The 27,796-nt window shown below is 53.8% G+C and overlaps 1 protein-coding gene across 1 annotated transcript in view; it reads left to right on the forward strand.

Moving 5' to 3' along the window:
• Positions 1-1,212: 1,212 nt before the first annotated feature.
• LOC139705815 (probable RNA-binding protein 19) overlaps positions 1,213-27,796 on the forward strand; it is a 69,413-nt gene continuing 42,829 nt past the window's right edge. The window contains 1 exon segment of the mRNA XM_071612728.1: positions 1,213-1,243. Within this exon segment, the coding sequence (XP_071468829.1) occupies positions 1,213-1,243 (31 nt within the window).

Raw genomic sequence — 27,796 nt, forward strand, 5'->3', positions numbered from 1 at the left:
ATTGGGAAATGAGCTGAGGTTGGCCAAGGGTGTGTGGGAGATCAACTTCTGGGCCTAAAAAGCCTTGTTTATCTCCTGTGGAGTGGAGGCCTTCATAGAGTGTCACATTGCCATAATGAAAATATGACTTAAAATGCCACCGACTGAGGGTGCTGGATGGGCACTTTATAGCTGCCATCTCATCTGACCCCCTATGACCTCGTGAGTGGCCACCTCTTCAAACCCCATTTTTCAGGAAGGAAGGATGAGAAAGACGGATGACATCGTGGAGTGCGTCCCAGTGTGTCCACCCTGTGCCAGGCCCCATGCTGAGCTGGACACTCCCCAGTGCTCAGACGGAAAGGCTGAGGGGCACAGAGGTGGAATCACCATCCCCAGGTCTCGGGGACAGTCAGTGGCAGGGCTGGGAGGCCCATCAGAGCCCTCCTGGGCTTCTGGTCTCGCTCCACCCAGGCAAGGGGTGGCTTCTGCTGGAAGAGCACCGGGGACCCCGTGTGGCAAAATGGTGCTGGACCCGAGAGCTGTTTCAACAGAAGTGGGAACCCTGGGCCTTGTGGAGGGAGGTGTGGCAGGAAGGACGTCATCCCCCGCCCCTGCCACCCAGGAGAAGCGGATTCCTAGGAAAGCAGTGGATTTGCTTCCTCTCATTGGCTCAAGTCAGAAAAGAGAAACAGCAGGAATGTCCAACAAGAGCCCGGCTCACGGACTCATCCAAGGCCATTACACCATGTCTGGGAACACAGGGGTTTGGAAAGAGAACGTTAGGAAAGTGCGGTGGACACACTCTGAGGACAGTCATCCTAAGAAAAAACCTACGTTTTACCCCCTGGCAGTCAGTTGAAGGCGTATCCCAGGCTTAGACCTAAATGGTAAAATCAAAGGCGATTTCTCATAGATTTTTTTTTGTTCTTATTTGTGTCTTCAAAGTTGATAAACCTAAATGCTTTATTTTCCCTCTGGAGTAAAACACTGTGGTATAGACACTATTTTTAACCCAACTTTTGTGGGCCTCAGTTTCCCCACTGGGATGATTCAAAGGTGAGCTGTCTCTCACCACCCTCCTCATGTTTTGGGGGTGTCAGAAGTTGGGGTACGCCCAGGGAGAGCTGCTGCGGGGACAAGGAGTTGTCGTGGTGGCTCATTTTGACCCCTTGCCTTCTGAGGAAGTGGAATGGCCAGTTCTGCCCATTTGGCATACGAGCAATCGTGGCCATGCCTGCCCTCCAGAACCTGAAGCCCGCTGGTGAGCCACAGCTCAAGTCCCTAAAGTGGACGTTTGGTGGCATCCTTGGGATCCAGGGGGGCAGGGACATCTCAGGAAAGGCTTCCAGGCTTGAGTCCACTTTCCAGCAGGGTCAGTGGCTGCCAGAGTGACGGGATGTCAATCAACGGGTGCAGCAGGTCTCAGGGCTGCTTCCTATTGAAGGGGGCAAAGATTTGCTTCTGGATCGTCAATACTATCAGATGGCAGGACCGGCCATGGTTAAGGACCAATGTGTTGCTAAATCATCGGCCAGGCCTATCTCTAAGTCTGTCCTTGGGGACAGGAGGGACGTGGTCTGTGCAGAAGAGGGTCAATTGAAATCTGGAGAAGTTGGAATTGGAGAACACATTCTCCCACCAGAAGAAATACGTATGCAGTTCAGAACGTCCCCACCTGGGTTGGTGGCATGTCCCGTGGCCTGATGCATTGCAGGGGCTCTGCAGGTGTTCGGGGACTCCACCCCTTCCTCACTCCCTCCCCATCCAGGGCCAGCTGGCAAGTCCCTCCCCCACACTGGGGCATCTTCCTGATCATTTTCCAGATCACTGGGTTGGCTCTCGACTGCTCTGGCCTGCCACCTCTCCTGCAGGATCCTCTTAAAATCCATCAATGAATTTTTCATGGGACTCCTGTGAGCTGGGGGTGAAGTTCACATGTTGGGGTTAGAAGCCGCATTTTCGCCCCAGCTTGTGGGATCATAGGCACTTCTTGGGGCCCCTCATTGTAGTGGGAAAGAAATGGGGGCTCTGAGGGGACAGTGCCGCACCCAAGGTCTCACACTGCCACATGGCAGAGGGGAGGCTGACCCCAGGCCCACCTCGACCCCATGGCTGCTACCCCCTCGATTCATCTGCCGTGCTCTGCCCCGAACGCAGGACCTAGAGGAGCAGGTGCCCGGGCAGCGGGGGGGGGGGGGGGAGGGTACCTGGTGTGCTTTGAAAGGTTCCGGGGGGGGGGGTGTCCTGGTACTGCCCCCTCCCCAGGTGCTCTGCCCCCTCCCCAGGTGCTCTGCCCTCAGCTCTCCCCTGCAGCTGGTCCCAGGTTTGAGATGCTTTTAGCCCTGGACACGCACAGGGTAGGCCCTGGTGCTACGTCCCGTGCACACCCTGTCCCCAAATCCAAAGCGACATATTCCCAGACTCCCCAGCAGATGCTGCTGCAAGGTCCTGAAAACGGGCACCCTTCTGCTAACGAGAGGCAAGGTGCAGGGGGTTAGCAGCTCACCCTCAGCCGCAGGGTCATCCTGAAGCTGGATAAACTCACCCCCTGCCACGTCCATCCTTCTGGCTTGGTGCACTGTCCCCTGAGAACACCTGGCCCCTGGTGCTCCTCCTCCCTGGTGTGCCAGACTCAGCCGTCCCCCAAAAAAGAGCAATGGATGGAGCTCTTCAGCCCATAGTCAGCTAGAGGGCAGCAGGCTACTTCCAAACGCCGTGTCTCTCCCTCCCTCTACACACACACACACACACACACATACACACACCCCTCTGAAACTTTTCTCCATTTTACAATCCCAAGCTAAGAGTGGCCTGCCCACCCCCCAGATGTCCCATGAGGATGAGGTGAAGTCACACTTGCGAAGCACTTAGGCATCCTCCTAGTAAGAGACCCGCCTCACACTGATCATCCCTGTCCCTATTACCCAGAGCACTCGGGAGCCACGTTGGTGGAGTCGGGGCTGGAACTCAGATCTCCTGACTCTATTGCTTTCTTTCTTAATGTTGTTGTTTCCAAGGGGGGGCCTATCAGGTGCAGGGTGGGCTTCCTGGGGCTGGGGGGCTGGAAAGAGCTTCCCAGAGGCCTCCAAGGCTCCACAGAGACATGACTGGTCCTCCCACCTGGGCCTCCCATGTGGGCCTCTCACCCGGGCCTCCCCACACTGGAACTCCTGTGGCCTCACCTCCACCCTGCTCTCCTGCCAGCTAATGGTTTCTGCTTGCCTGATTCCAGGGCCATTTTTCTGCCTGAACAGCCCAGAAATCTAAATGTGCGCTGAGTGGGGGGCAGGAAAGCTTTTACTTGTGAGAATCCCCTCAGGAGTCACGGCGAGGGCAAGAAGGGGTGGGGGGTTACCTGGAGGTGATGCCAGGCCCCCTCCATTCACCAAGGGCTCAGAAGATGCCTGTCAGCGGGGGACAGCCCTCCTCAGAGCCTGGCCAGGAGCCCTTAGAATCCACCCACGAGGGCCAGGCCACCTAAACATTGGCATGACACCAAAGACAACAAGGCACAAAGACTGAATTTAAATGGTGGTGGGACTCACAGCACAGAGATGCCAAAGAACATCCTCTAAAAGAAACTTCACAGAGCACTGACAGCTCCCCATCTTGAATCTTGATTAACTTGACCAGTAGAACATGGAGAAGTGACATGTGGGGACAGCCGAGTCTTGATCATAAGAGATCTTGAACCTTTGCATCCGGGTCCCCTGAAAACTTGCTTCAAGTCAGCTGCCTTGTAAGAAATCCTACCCATCTGATGGCACAGGCTGTGAGGAAGACCAAGCTTTTGGAGAGGTCCTTGAGAAGAAGGCGCCACGCGGAGAATAAAGAAGGCCAAGGAGTACCCAGGCCCCAGGTAGGTGCATGAAGAAGCCTTCTTGGAAGTGGATCCTGCTGTTCTAGTAGACCCCTGGTGGATCAAAGAGAAACCACCCAGCTGAGTCCTCCTTAAACTGTTGTCCCAGAAAATCATGAGCAAATTAAAATAACTGTTTGAAGCTACCACATTTGGAGGGTAGTTTTTTACACAGCCATAGAATAAACAGACTGATCACCACTTTCCTCATTTTGCCATACCACCATATTATCATTTCCTTAAGATTTTCCTCCTTGAAGTAGATTTTTTTCTTTTCTTTTTTTTTTTTTTTTTACTTTGTGTTTAGACCAGTATCATGGGCTATGGGCTGATTTGTAAGTGTCCCCGCAAAATTCATGTTCTTACCCCAAGTACCTCGGGATGTCTTTAAAGAGGGGTCATCAGGGTGGGCCCTAACCCAGTAGGACTGGCTTCCTTGGAAGAAGAGATGAGGACCTTCAGAGAAGGAGGCCATATAAACTTGAAGACGGCCATCCTTTGGCCAAGGAGAGGCCCTGCAGGGGAGCGCATGCTCACTGGGAGGACAACCATAAATTCCCATCGACGAAATGAGGGATTCATTCAGGGAGGCCCCGAAGAAGCAGTGGCATTGAGAAGGCCACAGAATGTTGATGGTAGAGTTGGGCAGAGAGCCAGGGCTGCTTCCTGACTCCCACACAGGCTTCCCCCCAGCCCCTGTAGTTATAGGAAATTTTTAGCATCAAACTGGTTGTTCAATCTCTCAACGCAAAGGGACAAAATTTCACTTAGACAAAAAAGATCCTTCTTAGTCTGTCAGCCACTAACCCTTTAGTGTGAATTTAGGGACTGTGTTTCCTTAGTGGGATCCGATCTAGAATGATATAAATGCACTGGGGAATTCAAGGCTGCAAATCTGGCGGCCTGGGAAGGGGGAAGGCTCCCTGCCCTGGTTGAAACCCTGCCCCCCCAGTGATGGCGTGAGGAGGGGCCTGTGGAAGGTGATTGGTCAGGAAGGCCCTCCAGAGAGATCCCTCCCTCACTCCCCCACATGGGGACAGCCAGAAGACACCATCTGTGAACCAGGAAGCAGCCCTCACCTGGCCCAGATCTACTGGCACCTTGGTCTTGGACTTCCCACTCCAGAACCGTGAGCAATACAGGGTGGTTCACAAGCCACCCAGCTTGTGGCTTTCTACGGGAGCCCTAATGGACCATTTCAGTCTGCTTTTTATGGCTGTGACCAAAAGACCTGACAACGACTCGGAGAAGTTGGCTCCTGGTTTCCGAGGTCCAGTCCACGGTTGGCCACCTCCACCCCTCTGGGCCAAGGTGAGGCAGATCATCATGGCTGACGGGCATGGAGGAGGGAAGCGGCTCAGGACCAGGCAACCAGGACGCACTCACCAGGGACAAACTACAAACCCCAAAGGCATCCTTCAGTGACCCACCTCCTCTAGCCACACCTGCCTGCCTCCAGCCACCACCCAGTTAATCCATATCAGAGGATTAATCCACTGGGTAGGCATCAGCTCTTAAAGTCCAATCATTTCACCTCTGTGAATGTTCTAGCAGAGTCTCACACATGAGACCTCGGGGGACACCTCATATCCAAACCATGACACCCAATCTTTAAAAAAAAAAAATCCTCCACATCACATGTGCAATGTGGCCCTCAGTTCCCTGACCCGGGCGGTGAGTTCTGGGGTGCCAGGAGGGGTGTCTAGCCCTGTGCGCTCATTCACTCAGCTTCTGTTCTGTCTAGAGTCGGATGGCGCCCTGTTTCCCTCAGGCCCCGGTGGACGAGCCTTCCCTGACGCGGCCCACTGGAGAGTAGCAGGGGAAACTCTCTCCTTTATTTTTTTTTTTTAATTGATCAGGCTCAAAATGCGTTGCACTCGGCTGACTGCACCTTGACTTGGGTGGTGCTAATGGGAGTCACTGGGGATTGTGCTACTGGGAGCCTTCAGGATCCACAGCCCACTGTGCCACATCACCCATGCACCAGTCACACCTGAACCTAAGGAGACCTAAAAACGACTTCCTGCAGAGGACTGGGCCTCAGGAACTCGCCACCTCCCTCCCCAGTGCTTCCTGGGCTCACCTCCCAAGCAAACACTTCCCCTCCTCCATCGTCTCCAGACCTGGTTCTGAGGAGCCCAGTCCAAGGTGCCTGCCACCTCTGCAGAGAGGGCTGGGGCTTTTTCCTGGGGTGATGCTTGACTGGGTTTGTCCTGGTCACACTGCTGATGCCCGGAGAGGGCAGTCCCCGCTGCTTCCTGAGCTATCCTGCACTTTTCAGCCTTCCTGTGAAGCTGAAGAAGCCCCCCTGCTCCTGTCCCTTCTCAAATGGGCAAAGAAAGAGCCAGTGGTTCTGGACATCCCAGGGCCTGGGTCAGAGCTGCTTGAGTCCGAGCCCTGTGCCAGCCTGGGCATGAGAGAATGTATATGGCCAACTCCTCCTCCCCACATCCCACTGGAAAGGGAGTGGCCTTTACAGAATCTTTTGGGGACAGGAGGAGGGGGCTAAATGGATATTCCCAGGATCCAGAGGTCACTAAGCAACACAGTTAAAAAATAATAATTATCTTCCCTAGAAGTTGGAAACAGAAAATCAAGTTGCCATGAGTCTCTACAAGCATTGGGTGGCGGGGGGGGGGGGGGAGAAAGAGAGAGATATCACTCCGTGTCAGCTTGCCTATACCTGGGCAGTCCCCAACCAATATGCATTTCCTCTGGCTCTAAGATCTGTTTCATGGGCTGTTTTTTGGGAAAGAAGTAGAATAAGGTTTTTGAAATATCATTACTGAATGCTTCCAAGAAGACTCAGAACCCTGAGCAGAGAGGGAGGTGGGGTTGCTTCCCTGGGTAGGAGCCACAGGGAGTCCAGGACAGTCTGGCCAGCTCTGGATGGGGCTGGCCAAGCCCAGGGCAGAGGAGGTCATCTTGCAGAGAGGCCAGTGGACCACCCTGGGCAGGGCTGCTCTGCAGGGCTCACAAGTGGCTTGTTCTCTCCCAGACAGCTGGGCACCGAGCTCGGAGGAAAGGTTGGAGACAGCGTGTGTCTTGGCAGAGCCTGTGAGGAGGGTCCGGGAGATAGTCCGTTTATAAGAAGGGTGTTTGCATCTCCTGTGCTTATGCAGAAGAAAGCCAGCGTGGACTCCAAGAGGGCTGGAGCCCGGGGGGATTGAAAACATGGAGAGAGAGATTATGGGGTAGGGAGATGGGAAAGTGGGAGGGCTGGGGGCCAGGTTTCTGCACCTCTTGAGCCTTCAGACAGCAGAGGGAGGAGGCAGCAGCTTCCGTACTTGCCCCATGTGACCGAGGCACAGAAAGCCAACCCAGGCCTCCCCTTCTTCCAGGCTGAGAATTAGGTCAACTGTCACTGAGTGACATTTTCCAATACCCTTAGGAGGAACCTAGGCACATGCTCATTCAGCGGGCCCGATCACCACCATGGAAATATCAGTATGTGACCTGGCAAAGCATGCCACCCGCCACCTGGAGGTGATGCTTGGCATCAGGATGCTTGCATATCAGCTGGTGTGAGCTGGATTCCTCTCAGAGGGGAACAACAGCCCCACCTTGCCTGGAACTCTGCTGGCTTTCAGCCCCTGATGTCTTGCATCCTGGGAAAAAATCTGTCCATCCTTGGAAAAACATTTTGGTTGGTAAATCATGCTGACTACACACAGAGCTCACCCTGGGTCTTTTCAAGCACATTGGTGATTTCGTTGCCAAAATAAGTCCCACTCCCACTGTGGCCTGCCTAGCACCATGCTGAGCCCATCACCGTGGTCCACGTGTGTCGTCGATGCTGATGTCCTGCCCCGCCTCCCCGGTGCACACACCCTTTAGCTGCTGCCCATGCCTCATGCAGGAAACTGACATGGACCTTCCTGGAGAACTGACCCGGGCTGCATCAAGCTAACCAGCTGCAGACGGGGCCTGCAGGGTCCCAGGCCTCGGTTGAATGCAGTGGTTCTCAGCCTGGTAACACGGGGCACGTCTAGAGACAATTTAGGTTGTCGTGACGGGGGACATGCTACTAAACTCAGGTGGGCAGAGGTCAGGGATTCTGCTGAGTCTCCTACGGTGCCCAGGTTATCCCCCAAGTGTCACTAGTTCCAAGGTGGAGAAACCCCGGTGCAATATGGCATCAACTTCTCTGTCACCTGATTGATTGACAAACGCCTTTCCTCTTGCTCCCCTCCCACAAATCTCGGTCCTCCTCCTCAGACCACGCAAGTGCGGTTTGGACCCGAGAAGACAGCCCAGGATATTTGAGAAGAGACTTGGGCTGCCCCTGAGGGATTAAACCCCCTGCCTCCTGTCAGGTTCGCAGGAGCAGCGGCTGACACGAGGAGTCTCCCAGAGTGATTGATTAAGGAAATGCACCAGGAGAAACCACGGAGGATGAGGGAAGAAGACGCCCAGCCAGGGTGAGATCTCACCAAAGCCTCGGCTTAGCCTGATCCTGCGGGGGAGCCTTGCTGTGTAAATTATAGCTCAGAGCGGGGCCCAACATTCAAGGCAAAGTAGCAGGGGCTCCTGCGCTGACCCGCCATGGCTGAGCTTCCCTACAAAAGCAGTGCTGGGCTCAGAAGCTCAATGCTGTCCCCCATCGAGGGGCCATCAGCTCCTGGACTTGCAGGCAAAGCATCCTGTATCCTCTGAGCCGACCTCCAAAGACAGTCACAGCTGCAGCCACAGGACACACGAGGTCATAGAGCTGAGGACGTTATCCCAGGAGGGGTAAGAGACAGGGACTCCGGGTGGAGCTCCAACAGTGCAAATCTGCTGAAAACCCAGGTGACACGGTTAAAACCAATCACCCACTTCTGATCTGCAAAGTTCCGGATTCTGCACTTGTGTCCCTCCTCCCCAGGAGCCAGCAGACAGCCATAGTGGGTTGAGTACCCACAAGATGAATGGGAAGCATGGTGTGACCTTGGTGGGCACTTATTTCTTCACACCCAGGCCTCGCCACCGGAGTCTGCCATGCCTTCCCCTCGCCTCCTAAGAGGCTGCAGACGTCTCTCCCTGCTCGTGATTTATTTGTCTCTAAGGTTGTTCATTAAAGGAAGCACATCTGCGCATCAAATCCGCCCGGCTTCATCAGCTGAGCGCTCTCCACTCCCTGGCAGACAGCCCTGCCTCCAAAGAACCATCTTCAGAATGTTCTTGAAGCCATGCGTGAGCTGGAGGATGCTTGAAAGGTTGGAATTTTCTTTCCAAAATTGGCTGCGGTCCTTCATTCTCAGCTGGGCAAATTTCCCCTTCCGTGGGATTACCCAGGAGGACCCGGGCCCCAGGCAAGTGCCAAGACCGAGCGCCTCTCCTTGGTGCCATGGAATTGCCGTATCCTTAGGTCTCCTCCTTGGCAAGGGATGCTTCGATAGTGTACCACAGTGGACGGCTCATGCCACTGAAAGTATTGCCTTGCCATTCTGGAAGATGGACGTGTGGGATCACAGCATGGGCAAGGCTGGCTCCTCCTGAGAGCCACGAGGCACGTCTGTTCCATGCCTCGACCCTGCTGTTGGTTGGCAGACTTGGGCTACAGACCATGTACCCCATTCTGCCTTCACCTTGACTTGGGGGTCTCCTTGTGTGCACGTGTCTGTGCCCACATTTCTCCTTTTGATGAGACACCCACCATATTGAATTCAGGACCCCCTCCTCTAATGTGGTCCGATGCCTTCAAGGACCCTGTTGTGAGGCCCTGGAGTTTAGGGCTTCAACAGGTGAGTATTTGGGAAATGCAACTCCGTCTCAAACAGGCGTCTCATGGCAGGATGGGCTGCCATCCCGTGTTGTTGGGATGATGTTGGAGTGAAGGGTGGAGGGGAGTGTTCACAGGACAGAGGAAGGGAAGATGGCAGGGGTGACAGACAGGTCAACTATGGTAAGAATGAGCCAGCCTTGGCCCACAGCCTCTGCTGGGCCTCCCGGTGGCACCAGTGTCTCCACACCCTCTGTGCACCTCTTCCTATCTGCCCACACCTGCCTTTTACCCCACGTGTTCCCTCCCCCCACCTGGGACACACACACACACACACACACAGATTGGCCCCAGTTCCAGGTCGGCTGCCACCAGCTTGCTGCAGATAACACCCTGACCGTGTCATGGACACTCTCTCTGAAGACTCTGTCCCAAGGTTTGTGGATACCCTGGGCAAGGCGAGGCCCTGACATCACTCCTCCTGGGCCACAGGGCCACCTTGACCAACAGAGGTGGGAGCCAACTGATAAGTGCTCCCGTCCTGGGGCCCCTGGCAGACACTTCTGAGCTGCGTTTCATAGGACTCCTTGGGTCCAGCAGAAGAGGCACCGGACGCCTATGGTGTGGCCAGGTCCTCCGGCTCCTGCCCTGATCTTTGTCCTTCTCCGTGGGGTCAGTTCCTACGTTTGCTCTCTGTGCATGAACCTTGCCTCCGGCTCTGCTCTCAGACTCAGGCCAAGACCTTCTGGGCACTTCCAGAAAAGGGAGTGGGCTTCTGCCTGGTGCCAACAGCACATCCCACCTCCTCCAACCCCCTCCCATGGGGACAAAGAAAGCTTTCAGGGGACAGCATTGGGCGGGTGAGGAGAGGGGGTGGGCAGGGGCTGGGACACCTTCTCGTTCCTGTGAGCTGAGATGGGCTAGGGGCTTGAGCGGAATCCCCTGGGCCACTGAGTAGCTCTATTCCCCATGAGCCCTGAGGCTTTCTGCAGCTAGTATTTGGAAGTGGGCTGGTCCTCCAAAAAAATAAATAAAGCCACCCTCCCAGGAGCCCCATCCCCCATCCCCATCCCCATCCCCCTCCCAGGAGCCCCACCCTGTAAGCATGGCACCCCTGGGGCTGTGTCAGCCCTGAGAGCAGGTCTCAGCAGGCGCTCCCGGCTGTGGCCAGGGCTTGAAGCTTTGAAGCCTCACCTTCCCGAGAGGAGCCTTGGGCCAGTGGCTTCTGCTGTCCGCACCTTGGTATTCTGCTCTGTGCAATGGGTGTCCTAGCAACGTGGAGGGCAGTGACCGCAGGGGAGCCCCGGGGAGTGGCAGGGGGCTGCGAGTGTTCTGCTTCTGCATCAAGGGTGCTGCTCTCTGGGTGGGTCTGGTGGGTGATCACTGAGGACGTCTGTGGTTCTTTAATAAGAACTTTTAAACGCAAAATAAAATATTACCTGCTGCTGCTGCTGCTGTTAGTGATGTAATTCATTCTAAGCTGTAGGAGAAGATGGAGGCACTCTTGGCTGATGCCAGGACCTCAGGGGCCTTGCCTGGGGCCCTGGTCACTCGACACCCCTGAGCAAGAGCCCAGGTCACATGCTGGGGACTGCCCCCAGTTATCCCCATTTTACAGAAAGGGACATCGAGGCCCATAGAGTCAAGGTCACCCAAACACAGCCCCTGCTCCTGACAGCTGCCCTTCCCAGTGGGCCCCAGCCCTCCATCCCTTTCCTCCCCGCCCTCACCCCTGCCCTCTCTCCCCTCCCCCACCAGTGCTTTTAGCCAGGCTGGGTCCTTGCCAAGTCTGGGCTGTCACAGCGTTCCCATCTTTGATCACCAGGCAGCCCAGATGTTGGGCTGATCAAAGGCAGCTGCTGCCTGGACCCTCCCCAGAGTGTACCATTATGGATGCTCTTGGAGAGGGCAGAGCCTGGTGGGACAGATGCAGGATGTGACAAGGAGCCTTGCTGGGCGGGGCTCCACTGGGTGGTTCCAGGGAGCTAGTTGGGCTCTGGGCCCTTCCAGGATGCTGCAGGTCTCAGAAGGACTGGGTCATGGCAGAGAAACGGGTGCTCAGCCCAGGACATGCTGCAGCTAGACCCAGGGGCCCTGGCCTCATGTCAGGTCACGCCGCACCATGTCAGAGGTGAACGAGGAGGCGGGCGGCAGCCTGGCTCCTGGGGATGATTCCCACCGTTGACGTGACCCCAGCATCTCACAGGTGCTCCAGAGACAAATTTCCTGCTACAGCTAAATTAATTTTTTTTAAAAAAAAGCAGAGCATGCAACAACATACACAAGATAACCTAGTGAGCTTTTATTTTTAAAATACAGAAGAACAGAGGGCAGAGAAAAACAGATACAGTGGGGGTGAATACAGTGGTCGATCTGTCGTTCGTTAATTTGACTCAATTTATAAGCAGACTCTCAAATCACAACACATAAGATGTATTCAATGTTTCCTGGTTTCCAGACACAGGTTTCTCTCAATTTTGGACAATTAACGTATGTGATTTTTATTAATATATTTTTTTTAATTTGAGAAAAATGTAAAAGCGTGCCTACTTGGATACCCACTTTCCAACAGATGTGATGTAACCAGGTAAACACTCCTGGAGGTGACGGATGGCCAGATACAAAGCTGGCATATGCCAGGAGCCCTGCACCTGCAACCTGACTGGAGGGTGGAAACCCCACCTCGTCTCTCCTCCCCATGGGCAAAAGGGGGTTTTATGGTGTGCTGAAGGGCTGGTCTTCTCCCACCCCACCAGCCCTGGGATCACGTGGCCGCCTTGCTGGGGTGCGTGCTCTCTGTCCAGCTCTTTGCAGTGTTATTTGCATCAAGAGTTGTGGTAAGTGGGATTGTCCTGGGTTTGCCGGGTACAGAGATGGAGACAAGAAGAACCAGGAACTGTGGGTGCTGGAACCCGCACACACCAGCTTCTCCCTGCAGATCATTGCTCAGAAATTTCCAGAGTCAGTGGTTGAATGTGAAAATCATCCATTAAGGCATAAGATTGCAGCTTCGTGGTTGGGCACCTGCCTCGCACATGCGGGAAACTGGCCCCAGCAGGAGCGTTGGTACCCTGGAAACTGGCGATCACTATACAGCAGGTGTTGTGGTTCAGACGTGAAATGATGGGGTTCCAAGAGCCTTAACCTAGTCAGCCTGTGAATCCAGTGGCATGGATTAGCTGGGATCACCCTAGGCAGGGCGGGTGTGGCTGGAGGAGGCAGATCCCCGGGGTTGTCTGTGAGGTGGATAGTGTCCTTGTTGAGCAGAGCTCTCTCTGTCCCCCAACTGTCATGTCCTGAGCTGTTCTCCTCTGCCAAACTCTTCCCCAGGCACAGAGCAATGGAGTCCGCCATCTATTGACTGAAACCTCTGAAAACCATGAGCCCCAAATAAACTTTTCCTCCTCTAAGTTGTTCTTGTAGGGTCTTTTGGTCACAGAAGAACCCCCCCACACACACACACACACAAAAAAAAAACTAATACAGCAGGAATTCCCTTTCCCCCCACAATACTCTGTCCCCCTGGAAAACCATTGTTAAATATTTACTAGCAGAGACACAAGGATCCCGAGTTCAAAGCCAGCCTCAGCAAGGGCAAGGCCCTAAGCAACTCAGGGAGACCCTGTCTCTAAATAAAATACAAAATAGGGCTGGGGATGGGGCTCAGTGGTTGAGTGCCCCTAAGCTCAAACCCTGCTACCAAAAAAAAAAATTGGGGATAGAATGGTGAGGACAGAATTCAAAATACATTTCACTCCTCCTTCATGCTGAGCTTCCTTTAAAATTGTCAAATAAAATTGAACGTCTTGAAGATGTGGGACATGAGTTGACATACTAGACAGCACAGAATGACAAGCACAATCTTATGGACACCTACAAGCTCCCCCTCCCCAGCACTGGGGTGTTGAACCTAGGGGTGCCCAACCGCGGAGCTGCACCCCCAGCCTTTTTTATATTTTATTTTGAGCCAGGGTCTCGCTAAGTTGCCGAGGCTGGCCTCAAACTTGCGATGCTCCTGCCTCAGCCTCCTGGGCCACTGGGATTACAGGTGTGCACCACTACATCCAGAAGTACAGACAAAGGTCCCAACCCTGACTTTAGCCCTGAATGGGGTGTGCACACCGGCTTCCTGGGGCCCACAGCTGAGAGCTACACTTGGTGGCTGAGAATCGTGACAGTACTGACTGAGCACTTGTGCATACCGGGGTGCATACGTGTGCATACTTGGGCAAGTGCTTCAAGGTAATTATCCCATCTCTTCCCACCATAGATGCTTGGACATTGAAATATGCTGAAGAAAACCCACTTTATGTTTCTATTTCCCCCAGTCAAACATTACACAAACCATTCCAAGCCTTTGGAATAGAAGACCAAAGAAAAAAGAAAGCCCAATTCATAGACATCCTGGTTTCTCTCTGTCACTCTCTGTCTTGAAACCGTCATGTAAACACCAATCCTGGCAGTCAGCAGTCTGTCAGCCAGCAGGCCGGAGCAATACCCCCCAAGACCAACTTTAACACAATCAGAGGGACCCTCCCCATAAAGATCTGGTCTCCTTGCCGTGTTGGCTGAGTCTCCCCTCTGCCTGCCCGTGCCTTCGTCACACAGTAACCGCCCACCGCCCTGATCTATCCGCATTTGCTGAGTGCTGAACAGACCCAGCTCCCTGGTTGCCATCTCTGTGCCCTCAAACGGGTGGCTTGGCTTAAAGGGCAGTGCCCGTGAGCTCCCGTGTGACCATTCCAGACAGCACTTGCTTGTCACTTGTGTGGGTGTCGGGGGTTATGGCTCCTGGTCAGCAGGGCTGTTCTCTCAGCAGGGAAGGACGCGGGAGAGGTGGCGGGGCGTCTGGAGGCACCCCCTGAGTGGCCCACGGCCCTGCATCCACACTCCCGAGCTGCGGCCTCCCCCCTCCCTCCCTCCACCACGGCCCCTGAGAGCAGGAGACCAGGGAGGGGCTGATCAATCACAGGACTTTAAAGGACTGCTGGCATTTGGACACGGTGTCCTCCAGTGTTTCTCTTAGCTACATGGTAACACCCGTTTGTTTAGAACTTACAGCAAATACATCTTGGAGAGGACTTTGATCCCTGGCAGCTGTGTACATGTGAGTGAGGCCGAATCCCAGGGCAGAGAGGACCTGGGAAGGAGGCGGGCTGGGCCGGTCTCTCTCATGCCCTCTGGCCTTGGCACTTCACCCCAGGCCTCACTCCAGCATGCCATGCTTGGAGACCAAAGTGAAAGCAATAGCCCAATCTCCAATGTCAGAGGGTCCTAGGTTCAAGTCCCGGCTCTGCCACTTTCCAGCTGCGTGACCTTGGGCAAGTCACTCAACCTCTCTGGGCATTACTTTCTTCATCTGTAAAATAGACATGATCATAGTTCTTGAAGTCAGTAGCTTGCACGGCAGTAAATGGGATCATGCACTTGAAGAGCCTGGGGTAAGGCAGGAACCTAACAAATCTTTGAATGAACAAGACCTTTGGCTGTGCTTACTGGAAAGGCAGAGTAACCCTGTAACTGAAGTGTTACAGATGGCAGCCCTACGGGCTAGCCCCATGACCGCCTCTGAGTTACTCCCCTCTCTGAGTCTCAGTCTCCTCATCCATAAAAGGGAAATGATAAATCTCTCCCTAAATGAGCTGAGGCAATACTTTAAAGTGCTTAGAACATACCTCAGCACATGGCGCCCTCTGTAGACATACCACCTCCCTTGCTAGTGTAATGAGCAGTAGCAGCAGCTGCTGTGTGACCACAGGTATTGCCCCTACCTCTCTGAACAGCTTCTTATCAGAAAAGGGTAGTCATAAAAATAACAAAGAAGAAAAAGGGTAAGCTTTCCTGCCAGGTAGAGTTGAGGAAGTCATGAAGTGAGATCACAGGGGGCGGCGGAGGGGACGTCAGCCACACATTAGGGTCATCCAAGGACAGATGGTGCCACCTTTGCCTCAGTTTCCCACCTGGCACCGCAGATGCTTTCTCCCACCTAGTGATTCCGACACAGCATTGGGTGTGGCCCCGAAGGCTGTGGGTGGACAAAGTCCCCTTTTCCTCCTGGCCTCCTTGACTGTGTCCCCGTTTAGTGGAGTAGCCTGAGGCAGCCTCCTCCATAACCACAAAGACCTGCACCACCTCCTCCTTCAGGTCCTGGGGTCAGGGTGGGGAGGAGCCCTCTCTGTCTGCCTGGAGAACTACATTTCCCCGCATGCCTTGCAGCTAGAGGGTCATGTGGCTGAGTCCTGGCCAATGGTAAGCAGGTATACCTTGCTGGGACCCTAAAGATGCCTCTGTGGGTGTCTGACCAGCAGCAAGGGCGCCTGCTCCTCCTCCTTGCCTCCTCCTTCCCATCTGCAATGCGGAAAAGTTGGCTGGAGCAGCACAGAGTGTCCTTCATCTTGAACCACCCTGTGTCTCTTCCCCCTCTTATGAGGACACCAGTCCTACTGGATCAGGACTTATGTCCTCATTTCACCTTAATTACCTCCATAAAGTCCCTAATACAGCCGCACTGGGGGCCACTAGGAATGCAGTGGGGACACAGTTCAGTCCCTGCTGTCCCCTCTCAGGCAGACAGTTGGACGCGTACCTCCACAGCATGGCTGGCATGTTGGTGGCACGCTCCTGCGGCCAGAGAGAAGCCAGGGAGGCTGTGGACAGAGGCTGGCCTCCCTCCCCCACAAGCAGGGCCTGGCTGGAGGGGGAGGGAGAGGGGGTGTCCGCGTCCCCTCCCCCTCTGAATGTGCCCAAGTTCCCAGAAACTCAAATCCCGCAGCTTAACCAAGAAAAAAAAAAAATGATGCTTATGAATGCCGCCCCCCCCCCCCAGAACAGCACATAGGAACATTGAGCAGGAAGGGAATCTGCTGAACCCCAAGGGGGCGGGACGCTGGCGCTCCTGGGGCCAGGCCGCCCACCCCACCTCGCTGCTCTCCTCTCACCTGCTCCCTGGAGGCCAGCTCCTGCCCAGAGAGCCCCAAGAAACCACGTGGAGATGTCATCAGGACATCAGGACACCTGACCAAGGGCGTCTGCTTTTGAGACCCGGGCACCACCTCTGCCCAAGTGCGTCCATGAGCATACAAATGGATGCTTGAGCCAGGGTCACCATCGGGATCCAGACTATCCCCTGAGGCTCCTGTGGTCCCCAAAGTGGCAGTGTTCAGAGGTGGGGCTGTGGGTGTGACTGGATCACGAGGGCTGTCCTCCCCAGTGGACCTAGCTATGAGTGGGTGGGTCACTGGGGACATGGCCTTGGGGCTGAATCTTGTTCCTTGCCCCTTTCTTTCACTCTCTGCTCTCGGCTGCCTAGGGGTAAGCAGCCTTCCTCCCCCTTGCCCTTCCTCCATGATGCTCTGCTTCTCTGCAGTCGGGAAGCAATGGAGCCAGGGCCCAATGTGGAACTGAAACATTTGAACCCATGAGACAAAATCGACCTTTCCTCCTTTAAGTGGCTTTTCTCAGGTATCTTGTCACAGCATCAGAAAGCTGACTGACACTGTTAGAGTCTGTAAATAAGTCAAAATAACACCTGGCATTTTGCCAGGGGAATGTTAAAGTTCATAAACAAGTCTGGATGGTGCCTGGCAAAATGCCAGAGGGAGTGGTTTGAGAAGTAACAAAAACAAGCCATTAACTGTGGAGATTCCTTATTGGTTGACTGCTGTATCGAGTTTATGCTAATTAGATAAGCTATGTGGAATGTATAAATACTGCTCCTGTCCTGCAATAAACGGCTCCTACTCCTGCTGTATCAACGTACACAAGTTGTTCGTCACCCCCCGGTTATTTTGCTGCAGCCAGCCGGACTGCGGCAGATGGTGGCCCGTTACGGGGAGCCCCGGGACACTCGGGGGTAAGTGACGAAAAAAAATGCTGCCCGTCCATAGATAGGACGGGAGCAATCTGCTCGTCCCTAGGCAGATAGGGTGAGAGGAAAAATGGTCATTTCAAGAAAATGGAAAAGATTGATACAGTATGTTTGTGTCTTGTTTTGTCTCAGTGTATTGTATTGTCTTTGTGATGAAAATATGGAAGGGGTGAGAAGTAAATTACTAAGGGAAGGAGGCACCCCAGTGGAACCAAGAATAGTTAGGGCATGTGTTGATAAGAGCCCAGGAACTCTAGTCAGAAAGAAAAAGAAAGTTCAGAAGAGGAAGGATTATCAGGAAAAAAGTTGCAGCAAAAGGCTATTACTGAATACTTTTTGTTACCGGAGGGTGCGTGAATCCACGTGGTGGCTGCCACGTGCACGAGCTGGTCATGGCGCAGCAAGGGCTTTCCAAGCGGTGGCAACTGGCTCTTCCCTGCCCCCCGCCCGGGGAGAGGGACGCCACTGCAAGAGCCCAAATCCAAACCTGTGCCTGGAAGCAGTTTGAGTCCGGGACACTCCCCAGGGCCATCTGGGGCTGCCCAGGACGCTACAGCCGGTGGGAGAGGGCCCGCGGACCCTGAAGTTTGATCATTTCCAATGTCAATAACTACTAAATTGTTCAGAAGGTTGTTTTCTTAGTGGAATGCTACAGGATTTTCTTTAGCCATCCAGAGTTCCTGCCTTCATCCCAGTGCCGGTAAAGACCAAGGTGGAAAAATTTCCAGTGTTGCTGAAAAACAGACGAGACTTCGGAGCTGTTGCTGTTTCTGCTGCTACAGCTTAGGCTAGTTGCCTGCAGAACTTACCTGGACTGTGATTTAAGCTAGCTGCCTGCAGAACTTACCTGGACTGTGATTTACCTGGACTGTGAGTTAATCTATTGAGACACTGCTTTACCTGGACTGAGACAACAAACTGTAATCTATAATTGTAACTCGGTATCTTTGCTAACAGTGTCATTGCTGGTATAATTTTTCCAAGGGCTTCTTGCATGGAGCCATCAAGTGGCTTGGTATTGTGGCATTTTGTATCCTTCCTTTCTGTTTGTAGCAGGTTATTTATGGTGTTTCTGTAAAAACCACTATGGTTGTTATTTAAATTAAACAAAAGGGGGAAATGTTAGAGTCTGTAAACAAGTCAAAATAACACCTGGCATTTTGCCAGGGGAATGTTAAAGTTCATAAACAAGTCTGGATGGTGCCTGGCAAAATGCCAGAGGGAGTGGTTTGAGAAGTAACAAAAACAAGCCATTAACTGTGGAGATTCCTTATTGGTTGACTGCTGTATCGAGTTTATGCTAATTAGATAAGCTATGTGGAATGTATAAATACTGCTCCTGTCCTGCAATAAACGGCTCCTACTCCTGCTGTATCAACGTACACAAGTTGTTCATCACCCCCCGGTTATTTTGCTGCAGCCAGCCGGACTGCGGCATGACACCATGGCTTTGGGGATAATTCCTCACACAGCCTTTGTAACTAGAACCCTGGGTGTTCTCTCTTTGGAGCTGCTAAAAAGAAAGTACCACAATCTAGGGGACTTAACAATGGAAATGTATTCTCCCACGGTTCTGGGGACCTGAAGTCCAAAACCAAGGCGTCAGCAGAGGCGTGCTCCCTCTGAAGGCCCTGGGAGAATCTGTTCTGTGTCTTTCTCCATTTCCTTGGTTGCTGGTGGTCCTTGACCCTCCTTGCCAAGGGCATGAATGCATGGCTCTACTCCATGCCTCTGCTGCCACAAGGTGTCCCCCTGAGCATCTCTTATAAGAACAGCAGCCATTTTGGACTAGAACCCCCTTCATCCAATACCAACCTATCTGAATTTGACTACATCTGCAAAGACCCTATTTCTCGATCAGGACAAATCCACAGATACTGTGAGTCAGGACTTCCAGGTCTCTCTGGGGAGAACACAGTTCAACCCCCCTACACAAATAGTCAAGGTAGGTAGTACATTTTGTGGGTGGATCAAACCAAGGCTCAGAGAGGTGGAGTGATACCAGAGAGGGGAGTGGGGGAGAGCAGCACCCCTTCCTCTTCCGTGCCCCGCCCTCCCTCCTGACATCTTCTCCATCCAGCATGGTACCCAGTAGATGCCAGAGTGTCTCCGTCCTCTGGTGTCCAGGTGGGCACATGGGGTAAAAAGGAGACCCCCACATGGGGTCACAGGATGGGAAGCCCCTTGGGTTGGGATGTTGGTTGCATGTCTCCCCTGCAGGGCCACCTCAGGCTGGTGGCATCCCTGAGGGTCCCAGCTGTGCCAGATAGTGCCCTTTACATGCCCCCTCTCGGCTCAGGAGCCAGGCCCTCCCCTCCCCACCTCAGCACTAGAGATGCACCTCCCTGGGACCGTCCCTGGGCCCTGGGCACTCTCAGTTTTACAGGTCACAGGGCTATGCTTCCTCTGAAGGCCTCAGGAGGGACTATACTTTGCGTCTTCCCATTTCGGGGGGCTCCCGCCATCCCTGGGTCTGTGGCCCCATCACCCCATCCCCCACTCCTCTGTGTGGGCCAATCCCAGGGCCCACCTGGGAGATCCAGGACGATCCCAACTCAGGACCCTTGGCTTCTTGACACCACAATTTTTAGGGTGTGGACAGCCTATGGGGGCCACTTCTCGGGCTCCCCCGTTGCAGGGCCTTGGCTTTCCCTTAGGCTGCCTGCACCTCTGGGGGCCATCTCTCCAGCCAAGTCCCTGAAGAGCCCCAGGGGCTGCTTCCCTGCCTGGGACCCTGCCCAGCACCTCCCCTGCCCCCCTCCCCAGCCCGACCTCCCTCTGGAGCCACCTGCACTTAGCTGCCTTTGGCTTCTCCAAGTTACAGGTTCAAATCTATGTGTGGACGCAGAAATGTTGACCAACTCTATAGCCTGGCGCTGCGTTGAGCAAGCAGGGATCTGTCTCCCTGCAGCGGCAAAATCGGGAATAAACCTCACCCACTGTGCACCTGGCCAGGTTGGGAAGGAGGCTCAGCCTCAGGGAGACTCCCTGTTCTGCGCCCCGGCTTATCCGTGGTCCTCTCGCGCCACCTGCTGGCCAATGTGTAGAACTGCGGGAAATTTTCTAGCACGCGCAAAGGTGGTCTGAGCCCAGATGCCTCCTGGTCACTAAGCAGCAGGGAAAATGAGTTGGGGACAGTGGAAACCAAAACCTAAAGCAAGCAAAGAGGCATCAAGCTGGCCCGGTCCATGGCAGCTAGGATTCAGGCTCCAAACCCTCGCCTCCTACTCCCAGCTCCATGAGCTCAGGGAAGTCATTTCATCTCTCTGCTGAGTGTCTTCATCTGTATTAATTGTCCCTATATCACTGGGTTGTTTTGAGGGTTTTTTGTGACCCAACAAAATATGATTTCGTGGTTGCTGTTATGGGTACTGTACTGGACGGTATGAATATATCATCTCTAATCCTCGCCACCACCCTGAAAGTGGGTGTCAGTGATCCTGCTTTATAAATGAGGCAAGAGGTTCAGAGAAGGTGACTGACTTACCCAAGGTCCCACAGCATGAAATGTCAGCATTGGAATTTGAACCCATATCTCCCCACTTCCTGTGTCTACCCACATCCTTTCCAGGGCTCCCTATCCCTGAGGATCTCAGGATTAGCTAGTTCACGTCAAGGTATTCCAGGGTTTACCTCAGCCAGCACAAGGGGAGAGGACAGGTGGGTAGATGGTGGCACTATTTATTTCTTAAAGAAAAGCCAGGGGGCAGGAGGGCACATCTAGGAACAGACCTTAGATGTGACCTTGACGTCACAGCAGCCTTCTCTTCTAACATGGTGCCCACGATGGCAAAGCACTTGCCCCACAGGGAATGTGTTCAGTGAGAACCTTAAGGGTGTGTCTTAACTTCAGTCTCATCCACTAGATAGGACCCCATGGAGGCAGGGACTTGTCTGTCCGATCGCCACCTCGTGCTCAGTGGCTGGCCTGGCTGGTACAGGACAGGTTCTCCACAGACACCCGAATGAATGAGCAGATTCGCTCACGTGAGAAGGTGGTGATGGTCTTAAGGGGACGTGTTCCACCAACGGCCACTCTGTGGTCTGAGGACCTGGGGCTAAAATAACTTGAGAGGAAGCTGCTGCAAGTGGGCAGGATCTGTGGAGTAGGTGGAGGGCAGCGGTCAGTGGCTGCACCTCGAGGCTACAGTCAAGAAATGGACTTATCACAGGCAGCCAGGGTCACAGACGCAGGGGATTTGCAGCCTCCAGAGCCCAGGACAAGACGCAACCAGCTCATCGTCTTCAAATGAGTTTGGCTTAGCCAGACGCAGCGGTGCACACCTGCAATCCCTGCAGCTCGGAAGGCTGAGGCAGGAGGATCGCAGGTTCAAAGCCAGCCTCAGCAGTTTAGCGAGGCTTTAAGCATCCTGATAAGACCCTGTTTCTCAAAATTTAAAAAATAAATAAAAAGGGCTGGGGATGTGGTTCAGTGGTGGAGCACCCCTGGGTTCAGTCCCTGGTACCACAAAGAGAGAGAGAGAGAGACAGACAGAGAATGAGTTGGGCCTTTCCCCAGCCCCACCCTGTGTGATGGACGGTCTGTGGTTTCTGCAGTTCCTGGTGGACATTTATGGTTTCCTGCCACGATCAGGAGGGGCCCCCACATCTCCATGGTTCAGCGCCGGCTGTGCCTATGGGGAGGTCAAGGCTCAGCTGCTTCCTGATCACACAAGTGTGGCCGAGACGGGTCACACCTGGTCTCCTGTGTAAGTTCCCCTGGCCACCTGGGAAGTTGTTGACCTAAGAGAGCCTCGGCAGACACCCCCTAAAGTCATGCAGTTTGTCGTTGGGGACAAGCTGACATCACAGCCAAAGACTCATCCTCCAACCAGTAAGTAAACAAGCTAAGGCAAGGTGCAGAGCCCGCCCCCATGGCCACGCAGAGCGCTCCTGGGGGTCCGTCCACGTCTAGGCCTACAGACCGCCTGCGCCCCTCCTTCCCTGCATTTAAAATATCTTCTAAAAACATCGCGCAAACTCTACTCTTGAGTAGGTTTTAGATTGACAAGGAAAGTCGTGGGAACGGTACGGACAGTTCCGGCATGCCACCCCCGTGCAGTGTCCTTAGCTCTGCTCTGGTTCTTAGTCACAGTCAACCAGCGTAGACACATCGCCGGTCACTAAGGTCTGGCGACATTCAGATTTCCTTAGCTTTTACCCCGCGTCCTTTCTCTGTCCTAGGATCCCACCTTACGCCAAGTCCCCGGGTCTCCGTGGGCTCCTCCTGGCTAGGATGGGTTCGCAGTTGTCCCTCGTTGTTCGCGATCCTGACAGCTCTGGGGAGTGCTGGTAGGTTTTCCGGAGTGTCCCTCACGGTGCCGTTGGTGTTCTCATGGGTGGACCTGATGATGATCTTGGGCAAGATGTCACAGAGGCTCAGATGTCATTGATGTGATGTCAAACCAGGGCCACATGCACTCACTGTGCTTGGTCACAGTTGACAATGACCTTGACCACTTGGTCTGAAATGTGGGAGCAGACCAGTCCTGGGGTCCCCAGAGGGAGGCAGCCTGCCCACCCCCTGACTTGGACCCCCTTCCTAGGAGAACTGAAGACTGTGACGAGTGCGGTTCTCAGTCACTAAACCTGCAGCACCCCGGGGTCACCCACAGGGTGCCAGGACCAGGATAGGAACTTGGGGACAGGGGGAGAAGGGATGGGGGTGACCGAACTGGCCAGCGGAGTAGACAGACTGAGGACGCGGGAGGGGTCTCGGGACAGTCCCAGGTTTCCGGGGGATGTTGATCCCGTTCATTTGGCCTGAGACCCACCAACCTGTGCAGGACGCCAAGAGTCCAGGCCCGGGAGCATCTCTCCCCCATGGGCCTTTCCCTGGGTGGGATGTAGTTCCCTTGGGGACCAGCCCCGACTTCTCACAGCCTGGAGGTCACCCCGCCATGGCAGGAGCTGGCTAGACCTCCCTGGTTGACTCAGTCCCCAGGCACAGTCCCTGGTGGGGTCCAGGGACCCCCGGATTGTATTTGCAGGGATGGAACAGGAGTCAGGAGACCAGGAGGGCTAATAATAACATCCAATAACGCGCGCTTATGAAGGGCCCGGGAACACGGAGCCTCTGAATGTCCCTCTCCTCCCCACATGTGGTGGCCACATTTCCCGGGCAGGCCTGGGGACGTGGAGATCCGTAAGAGCATTCCATTTTCTTTTAATACCTTTAAAACACCTTCTGATTTGCGAATGTCTTTGGGGAAGGCTATATTTAGTCGTAGGTTTTAATAAAGGCCATTCATGAGGATCATTAAAAACACTTATGAAGCCAGCCAGGGCCGGTGGGCAGCCCCCATCTGACCTCTCATCCAAGGCTCATGCCTCGAAGCCAAAAAGCATCCTGACAGGGCCACAGGCACAGAACCCCCCCACCCCCCCATGGTCATTTAATTAAAGACATCAATAAATAGAAATAGTTGTTGAATAAATGAATGATCTCAAAACAAGGTCCCCCCAAGTCATTTCCAGGGTGGAGGGTATGTTTTTAAATTAAAAAAAAATTAATTGACTCATGATAGTTGTGCTTTCTGAGGGGGTCATCATCAGATAACTGGCTTAGGTACCACCTCAGACATTTATCATTTCTTGGTATTGGGAACATGTAAAATCCTCTCTCTGGCTGTTTTGAAGTAGATACTTGTTGTCTAGCATGGGTTGTGGAGGGTGCGTTGTTATGCGTGTGAGTTTTAACTGAACAGATATCCCCGGAGGTCAGAGGCAGAGTGAGGTCTGGCCTTCCCCAACCCTAATCCCCAGACTGATGATGTCACCCTACTTGGAAAAAGGGCTTTGCAGATGTAATTGAGGGTTTTTTTTTTTTTTTTTTTTTTTTTGGTACCAGGGATTGAACTCAGGGTCACTTGACCACTGAGCCCCATCCCCAGACCTATTCTGTATTTTATTTAGAGACAGGGTCTCACTGAGTTGCTCAGGGCCTCGCTTTGGTTGAGGCTGGCTTTGAACTCACAATCCTCCTGCCTCAGCCTCCCAAGCCACTGAGATGACAGGCATGAGCCACTGCATCCAGACTAACTGAGGTTCTTGAGATGAGATCGTCCTGGATTTAAAGCATCCTCAGCCCAGTGGCAGGTGTGTCATCAGAGGTGAGGAGGGACGTAGGGTGGACTCAGACATCAGAGAGGAGGGGCCACAAGAAGACAGACACGGGGCCTGGAGCCATGCAGTCACAAGCCAAGGAGCCCTGGGGTCCCAGAGGCTGGAAGAGGCGAGGGAGGGCCCTCCCCTAGAGCCTTCAGACAGCATGGCTGTGCCCACAGCGTCATTTTGGGATTCCTGGCCTCCAGAACTGCCAGAGAACAGTTTCTGTTATTTTAAGCTGCCTGGTTTCAGGTAATTTGTTACAGTAGCTCCAGGGAACCAGTGGGCCCCACAGTCCTTTCACTTAAAGACACAGAGACGGTGTGGCTGCCACATGGCTGTGTGTGCTGTCTTTGGGGGCTTGGAGTGAAAAAAAAATAAAATTACAAAAGGTTTCTTAGTATGAAGGGTGTGTCCCTCCAGCCACGCACCTGCTTCCTGGTCCCCTCCCAAATTTACAGGGCAGAGTCCCACCTTCTAGAACCCCTCATGGTGACTTCATTTGGAGACTGGATGGTCAGGTTAAAATGTGCTCATTAGGACCGCACTAGCCACCAAGGTGACGTGGCCACCATCCTGCTGGGGCTTCTGTGAGCACGAGATGAGGCTGAGATGGGGCAATGAGCCCACCACCCAGGCCACACCAAAGGTCACCCAGAAAGGAGGGGAGGGGAGGGGCATATCCCACAGAGGACTGTTCCTAAGTGCACGGGGGCCCTAGCTCACAGGAACGGGAGGAACAGGGGGGGACTGCACTCCGTGCTCCTCTGTCCACCTGAGTGACAGCACTTGTCACACACTAGTTAGCACTTGGCTTCAAGGCCCACCCTGGGTGCTGCTCACTCTCTAGTGGTCAGTCTCCCGAGTACTGACCTGCTCCTCCACCCTGCTCTGCACCCACGTGCTACCTGTGTGTGCCTGGCGCTCCGACCATGTCTCTGGTCTCTGGCTGGCTCAGCCTATGTGAGGCCCCAACAGGAAACAGGAAGTAGGAGGGAAACAGGATGGGGCAGGGGACTCCCATACCCTTCTGGGACTCCCATACCTCTGCTTCTGTCTTCACACGACTGACTTCTTGTGTCTCTCATAGGGACACTTGTCACTAGATCAACATCCACTCTGATGACACAGGACCCTCTCATTTTGTGATCCTTCATCACATGGGCAAAGACTTTTCTTCCAAACAAGGTGACAGTCACAGGTGCCAGGGGCCCGGATGAGGAGGTATCTTTGAAAGGGACACCTTCACCTGGTGCCTGCTGCAGCATTTTGCAAAGACAGATCTGCTCGGGCCCCTTGGGCACCTTGAGGTGGGAAGACCACATGGTCCCATCTGTACCCTGAAATCAGCTAAGTATGTTCCTGGTAGTGACGTCTCTGTGCTGGTGCTAGGGCAGACGCATGAGCTCCGTGCATCTGGAACTCAGGGAGGAAGAGATGGGTTCAAGGACACTACGTCTGAGCTGGTCTTGGAGAATGGGGACAGGGGTTGCTTCAGAAAGATACACAAATGGCCCAAAGTTCACAAATAGATGCTCAAGAATAGGAGCCAACAGGGACCTGCAAACCCAAACCACAGGGAGACATGGCTTTACCCCCACTAAGGTGGCCAGAATGGGAGGAGACCTAGTAAGAAGCCAGAAGAGATGGGGAAACGGGAACCTTCAAGTGCCACTTATAAGGAGGTCACACGGTGCAGCTGCTGTGTGGCTCGGTGATGCCCCTCCCAGGAATACACCCCTGAGAAACGAAGACACACCTGCACAAAAACACTTGAAAGCTCATGGCAGTGTTATCCACAATAGCCACAGGTGGAAACAGCCCAGATGTACATCAGCGGAGGACTGGGTGATGAAATGCTCTTTATCTGCCCATGAGATATTACCCAGCAGGCAATGGAGGGAAGCACCAACTCACCTTGCTCAGGATGAACCTCGAAAGCAGGATGCTAAATGAAGGAAGCTGGTCACAAACCTCTGCGGGGGGTTGCACAGGATCTGCTCTACTTGGAGCTCTAAGCAGGAGATGTGGTTTTGGGTCCAGTGTTGCCCGATTCCATTTGCATGAAAAGTCCAGGGGGGCACTCCAGAGAGACCGAAAGTGGATCCGTGGTTGCCAGGGCCTGGAGGGAGGAGGAATTGGCCCGTGACAACTAAGGGGTGCAGGTTTCCTCTGGGGGGAGGGGATACAGACATTTTAATATTGACAGTGATGGTGGTGGCTGCAAAACTTGGCAAATATACTAAAGACCATTGAGTTGTATATGTTAAGTGGGTGAATTGTAGGAAGTGGATTGTACTTCGATAAAGCTGTCAACGACAATCACAACCAAATCTCCGATTTTCTGTGTAGTAGCTTTACTCCTCAGGTCCCCGTGTCCTGCCTGCAAAATGGGACTGTTCCCAAAATGCACATTCTACCACTGACCCTGCAGTGCTTAGGAAGGCTGTTTCTCCACCTCCCAAAGGGAGGCAGGGATCCCTAGTCTAGCCCCCATCCTCAGGGCTGTCTTAGGAATCCATGGTAAAGTACAATAAGAAAGGGACACAAAACCACATCCCTTGCTTAGGGCTCCAAGTAGAGCAGATCCCGTGCAACCCCAAGCAGAGGTTGGAATCTGCCGTCCCCTGCCGACAGGACCCGGGCATTGCGCTCTCCCGGAGGCACTTCAGAACCTGCATCTGCACAGAATGCAAGCACTCAGGCCTACCTCTTAGGGGTGTGACCTCCTCGGGCAGGTCCGACTTTGGCCACGCCTACTTCCAGGCGGGCTGGCCAAGAGCTGGGCCACGTGACTTTGTTCTGGCTTGCTGCCCTGGGCAGCAGCCTGAAAATTGTCCTGGGTAATCGCTGCTGGGAGGAGCTGGAATCAGAACAGAGGGACCTGGTGCCATGTGGCAACTGATCATAAAGAACCTCCCGAATGGAGTGAGGAGAGAGCCTGGTGTTGGGAATCTGAAAAAGGGACCCTTTAAGCCCTTTATCCCCGCCTAGCACAGAACCCAGCCCGTGGTAGGCCCCTAGGGAAATGGCGCCTGATTAGTGAGTGAAGAAGTGGGTGGATGGTTGTGGTGATGTTTCCGGCTGCGGTGTACCCAAGTGGGTCGTCGTTCCTGTTTCCTTGTCGTTTTTCTTGGATAGAGAGCACCCACACCACCAGTGTGGCCAGGAAAGCATGCCCCAAATGAGAAGCAAAGTCTTTTTGCTGCATCCTATTCTCCATCTCTCTGAGAGTACCCATCTTCAAGTGGTTTTTAGAAGGATTCCCCAGAGGCTT

Source organism: Marmota flaviventris, chromosome 1, assembly GCF_047511675.1.
Source record: "Marmota flaviventris isolate mMarFla1 chromosome 1, mMarFla1.hap1, whole genome shotgun sequence".
Classification (NCBI taxonomy): domain Eukaryota; kingdom Metazoa; phylum Chordata; class Mammalia; order Rodentia; family Sciuridae; genus Marmota; species Marmota flaviventris.